Consider the following 5,616-nt stretch of genomic DNA (forward strand, 5'->3'; position numbering starts at 1 on the left):
ACATTCACTGTTTTTATATTGGTAGATGTGTCATCTATGAAAAGAAAAACTATTTGAAAAGCCTCGACTAAATTGGATATTTCCTTTATTCATTATGTGTATATATATTGTATATATATATACAATATATATAGAAATGTACACACACACAACCCTTTAATGACTCGTATAAATGATAATAAAATCTGCTCAATCAGAAAAGGAATTCCAGATAAACAAACTGCAGAGTCACTAAAGAAAAGAAGAATAAAGACGACGCTCCGCGGGTTCATCCTCCTCTCATCTGTCCTCCCACTCCTTTGCTCTCGTCTTCATTCTTTCATTCACAAATCCATCAATATGGAGAGCTGACACGCACAGATGTTCATACACACACACACACACAGTGAGTCAGACCTCTCCTGTATAACACGACTCACTCACACACCTTCTCTGACCTTTGACCCCGTGGTAATCTCTATTTTAAACACTTCCACTGCTCTCACATGTTGTGTTAACACATTTACTGAAGTTTCAAGGTCCCAACGTGTGTTACTTTATCATTAAATATCATTTCCATTTTGTTTACTAAGTAACGTTTACAAAGTAAAGGTACATTTATTTATATGTTCATAAGTTCATAAATTGATGAAATGTTCAACTTAAAGACAAAAAAACAGGAAATCCACAAAAATATCTTTGTGTACTTTTTTAATCAGGAATTAATAATCTGATTTACATTCTCATGAAATATATCAGTTATATATTTATGATGAAAAAATCTAATAAATCATGTATAAAATCAAGACCTTTAATCACCAATAATCAGTAATAGTTATAGCCTTATGATTAAAAAACAAAGCTCATTTTTTTCTCAATTGTTTAATTTCACAAATGAGATGAATAGAAATAGCTCAACATTACACAGTTTATAATCATAATTATATATATATTTATATATAAAGAGCATTACATCTATATGTACATACAGCAATATGTGTAACTTCTTAAATAAACAGCTTATATGGAGCAGAGAGGACATTTATAATCTTTACTAACCGACCTGAGAGCCACGGATGGATTAGAGACACTTTGGTATTAATAAAGTTTATCAATAGAAGTCAAAACCAACGAGGAAGGTTTCGTTTTATTACAAATAATTTCTCTGTTTTGCATTTGAAAACTTTAGTTTAATTCCTGAACTCGTCAGTATGATGCAGAACGAGTGACTTGTTGTTGATGTTTATGTTTACTTATGTTTAAGTCCTCAAATAATAATAATAATTCACAACATAACTCAAGCAGGTCGTAAAGAAGTCCGATGACGTCATCGTCTGTTCAGCGTCCAGTGAACACGAAGTCTGAGGAGGCAAGTTCAGAGGAAATGGTTCATATATAAAATACATATACATAGATATACACACATGTTATATATATATATGTATATATATATATATGTATATGTATGTATATATACACACAGACTCACCGCGGCAGTACTCTGGGTTGATGTTCTCGTAGATCGGGTAAAGAGGGTTCTCCTGCTCACTGCGATGTTTTCTGGCTCTGAGAACGTCGCGAACACATTTATGCAGGAAGGAGTACTGCACCTGAAGCACCAGAGGGGCACATGTATATTTATATATAAATATATATTCATATACATATAAATACACATGGGGGTTGGGGTACCTCAGTCTGGACCATGTGTTGACGGTGCAGACGGAGGTCGAACACACAGCCGTAGAGGTCGACGGTTCCTTTAGAGTCCAACTGCTGCAGAACCCGATCCAACGCGATGAAGGTCCCCGTACGGCCAACACCAGCACTACACACACACACACACGCACACACACACATACACAGACACTTGTAATCACAGCCCCGTGGGGACCTTGATTCGGAGGTGTTTCGTGGGGACACCTCTTTCTAAATTGAATAACAGCATTTTTTTTATCACATACATTTTTGGGGGTCCTGGGAACCAAAATATTAACTCTTACACACTCTCTCTCACACACACACCTGCAGTGCACCACGGTGGCCCCGGTGCTGGGGCTCCGGTCCACGTAGTCCCGGACCGTCCTGACGAACTGGACCAGGGACTGGGTGCTGTCGGGCACCCCGTGGTCCGGCCACACGGTGTAGTGGAAGTGACGCAGCACCCTTGGGTAACTGCAGCCTCTCTCCTGTGGGGAGACCAGAGTCAGTGAACCTGTGGTCATTAGCATGGTCATTATGGGATGGAGGGGGGGGGTACCGAGGTTATCTTGAACTCCCTGATGGTCCACTCTGGCAGGACGGACTCCGACAGCATCTGGACCACCAGGTCTCCGTAGTACAGCGGCTCCCGGTCTGCAGGCCAGTATTGATCACACTTCACCTGAGTATTGATTAGTAGTTTATTAATATTGATTCTGCCCTCGAGAACGTAACAAGTGAAATATATATTTATTAATAATATAAATACATATTTATTTAATAATATTTATAAATATATATGTAATAATCATATTTATATATATATAATAATATTAATAAATATATATGTATTAATAATATTATTAAATATATGTTTATTAATATTACTATTAAATATATATTTAATTCAAATCGACCCACCCGTCCTTTCTCCACGCACTGCGTCACCATGACGACGTTGTGCACGCCGTGCTCCCACACCATGCGCCAGAAATCATCTTTAGTGCCGGGAAGAGAACCTTGAGACGCCACGTACTCCCTACGGTAGTTATGACCCTACACACACACACACACACACACGTGTTTATATTAGTGTGTGTGTCTGTTTTTGTGGGAGTATTTTAACGTGTGCATGTCTGTGTGTGTATGTATAATGTGTTTATTGTGTGTGTGTGAGTGTGTGTGTGTGTGTCTCACAGGTACGTAGCTGGCGTTGATGTAGTCAGAACATGGTTCGTCCTCCAGGTACGACATCTTCACACGAGTAGAATCATCTTCACAGAAGACACGTTCACGTTCAGTATGTTGTTGTTGTTATTGTTGTTGTTGTTGTTGTTGTTGTTACTAACATGGCAGGATGTTGTTGTAGCGGTTCTTTCCTCGGTTCTCCGGCAGTCGAGCGACGTCCATCGTTTGGTTTCTCCCGACGTCCTTCAGGTCCTCGAACTCCTCAGACAGCAGGAAGTGGGCGTCGGCCTGCAGCTTGTTGAGGTGAGACTCAAAGTGACTCGATTTGATGGGACTGAAACACAATGAGGTTATTTATTAACACTGATTAAGGATATGCAATGTTTATTATTATTTATATTCTTATTTATATTATTTTGTATATTATTTTTTATATTATTATTTCTGCATGTTAATAAAAATAAAGCGTCTCACCTGGTGACTCGTCGATTGCTGCAACCAGAAGAAACAATTAGTTCATATTTAAGAAGTTATTATCCAGTTATTTGTATCATAAATTCAGAAAAATACTGAAAAAATATTTTCATTATTTGTTATATTGTTTATTTATTTTTATTTTTTAAATAATTGTATTCATTTATTTATTGTATATATCTTTTTTAATATTTTACAACAAAAAAACTTTATTTCCTAAAAACTTAAGACTAAAGAATGTTTTCTTTTTTTAAATAAAAAATTACAATCATAGTATTATTTTATACACACGCACACACACACAAACACACATTGAAGTGAAAGTTAAAACTCACCTCCGGACGCCGAGATACGATCCTGAAGACGGGACGTCTTTCCACAAACTCATCCTCACCACCGGGTTCTCCTGGACGGCCCTGCACACACACACACACACGCACACACACACGCAAACACACACACGCACACACACACACTCTCACACACATGCACACACACACACTCACACACGCGCACACACACACGCACACACACGCATGCACACACACACACAGGTTTTAAAATGTAGAAGTTTAGAACGAGTGTGAAACGTGTGTGTGTGTGTGTGTGTATGTGTGTGTGTGTGTGTGTGTGTGCACTCACACTTTGCGTAGCCGCTGTCTGTACACCAGCAGAGAGACGACGGCCACCATCATCCCGATCAGGAACATGCCGGCACTCAGACCCTCGACCACGCCGCCTAGCGGCTCTGGCACACACACACAGGACACTCACACACACGCATGGAGAGAGGGTGTGTGTGTGAGTGTGTGTGTTGTACCCACCGGAGTGTGTCCTGAGCGGTGAGGACAGGTAAGTGTCTGTGAAAAGCGGCTCGGGAACCTCTCGGTGGTTCTCATCAAACAGTCTGGTGAAAGCTCTCACACTGAGCCTGACACACACACACACACACACACACACAGTAAATACACACTTTGGTAGCTACACGTGGATCTATGTGTGTGTGTGTGTGTGTGTGTGTGTACCTGTAGGATGTTTTGGGTTTCAGTGGTCCGTCACAGAAGCCGCCGTAGCTGTCACTCAGGTAGAGGTCATCGTCGTCGTGGTAACGGTCACAAGCCCCGCCCAGCCGGTCACCCCCCGCCCCCAGGTTCACCTCCACCACCTGATCCATTGTTATTGATCGATTGACTTCGATGAACACAATGAAATCACCATCGCATAGAAACAGAAGTGTGTGTGTGTGTGTGTGTGTGTGTGTGTGTGTGTGTGTGTGTGTGTGTGTGTGTGTGTGTGTGTGTGTGTGTGTGTGTGTGTGTGTGTGTGTGTGTGTGTGTGTGTGTGTGTGTGAGACCTGTCCGGTGGACGTGTCTGCGTCCTGTGGGCAGCGGCTGGAGAAGTAAGCCGTCTGATAGGCTCTGACGGAGGCGTTGGAGGTGTAGTCGCGGTAGGAGGCCAGCGGGTGGCGCTGCTCCGGCTGCAGCAGCTCATTGGCTGAGAGAAGAAGAACAAGAGTTCATGAAATAAAGAATCTGCACGCGGTTTATATAAAAATACATATATATATATATATCAACTTTTGTGACATACAATAGCAGTAAGAATAATGTAAATAGATCAAATAAAACAAATAAATATTTGTATTACATTTTTTATTAATTTTGTACTTGAAAGATTCTGAAATAAATGTGCTAATATTTTCAAAATTATATATATATATTAAAATTATAAAAAGAATATTTAAAAAAAGAATACACACATATGTATGTATTAATTTTTTGAAATAATCTTTATATAATTTTGAAATTCAAAGTTTTTCTGTTTAAAAAATAAAATGTTAACCATTATTATTTTTTTACACATTTTAAAGTTTAATAAAAAAAATTATTCGAAAAGATTAAAATCTGTTCAAATCTATTTTTTTTTTAGTTTTGTCCAAATTGATAAAGTAAAACAAAAATGTAAACGACTTCAAACATTTTGATTTCCGTTAGATGTGAACATCCTGAGGGTACTACTACACCAGGTATCTAACGTGTGTACTACTACACCAGGTATCTAACGTGTGTACTCGTACACCAGGTATCTAACGTGTGTACTGGTACCGGGTATCTAACGTAATAACGTGCACCAGGTATCTATTAGTGCTAGTGCAATTGTATCTAACGTGTGTACTCGTACCAGGTATCTAACGTGTGTACTTTCGTGCACCAGGTATTCTAACGTGTGCGCAGTACACCCAGGTATCTAACGGTGTGCTACGACACCAGGTAT

The 5,616-nt window shown here is 39.5% G+C and overlaps 1 protein-coding gene across 2 annotated transcripts in view; it reads right to left on the reverse strand.

The window, feature by feature from the left end:
* Positions 1–673: 673 nt before the first annotated feature.
* Positions 674–5,616, reverse strand: part of ptprb (protein tyrosine phosphatase receptor type b) — a 33,352-nt gene continuing 28,409 nt past the window's right edge. For both annotated transcript variants that reach the window (XM_056424578.1, XM_056424579.1), the window contains 14 exons: positions 4,697–4,836; positions 4,368–4,507; positions 4,167–4,273; positions 3,985–4,090; positions 3,678–3,758; positions 3,343–3,360; positions 3,030–3,202; positions 2,878–2,954; positions 2,602–2,736; positions 2,240–2,362; positions 2,005–2,168; positions 1,672–1,807; positions 1,469–1,589; positions 674–1,340 (listed from right to left, as the gene is read on the reverse strand). In XM_056424578.1, coding sequence (XP_056280553.1) covers positions 1,318–1,340; positions 1,469–1,589; positions 1,672–1,807; positions 2,005–2,168; positions 2,240–2,362; positions 2,602–2,736; positions 2,878–2,954; positions 3,030–3,202; positions 3,343–3,360; positions 3,678–3,758; positions 3,985–4,090; positions 4,167–4,273; positions 4,368–4,507; positions 4,697–4,836 — 1,544 coding nt within the window. In that variant the 3' untranslated portion in view covers positions 674–1,317. The remainder of the gene's footprint in view (positions 1,341–1,468; positions 1,590–1,671; positions 1,808–2,004; positions 2,169–2,239; positions 2,363–2,601; positions 2,737–2,877; positions 2,955–3,029; positions 3,203–3,342; positions 3,361–3,677; positions 3,759–3,984; positions 4,091–4,166; positions 4,274–4,367; positions 4,508–4,696; positions 4,837–5,616) is intronic.

This window comes from Pseudoliparis swirei, chromosome 10 (assembly GCF_029220125.1).
Source record: "Pseudoliparis swirei isolate HS2019 ecotype Mariana Trench chromosome 10, NWPU_hadal_v1, whole genome shotgun sequence".
NCBI lineage: Eukaryota > Metazoa > Chordata > Actinopteri > Perciformes > Liparidae > Pseudoliparis > Pseudoliparis swirei.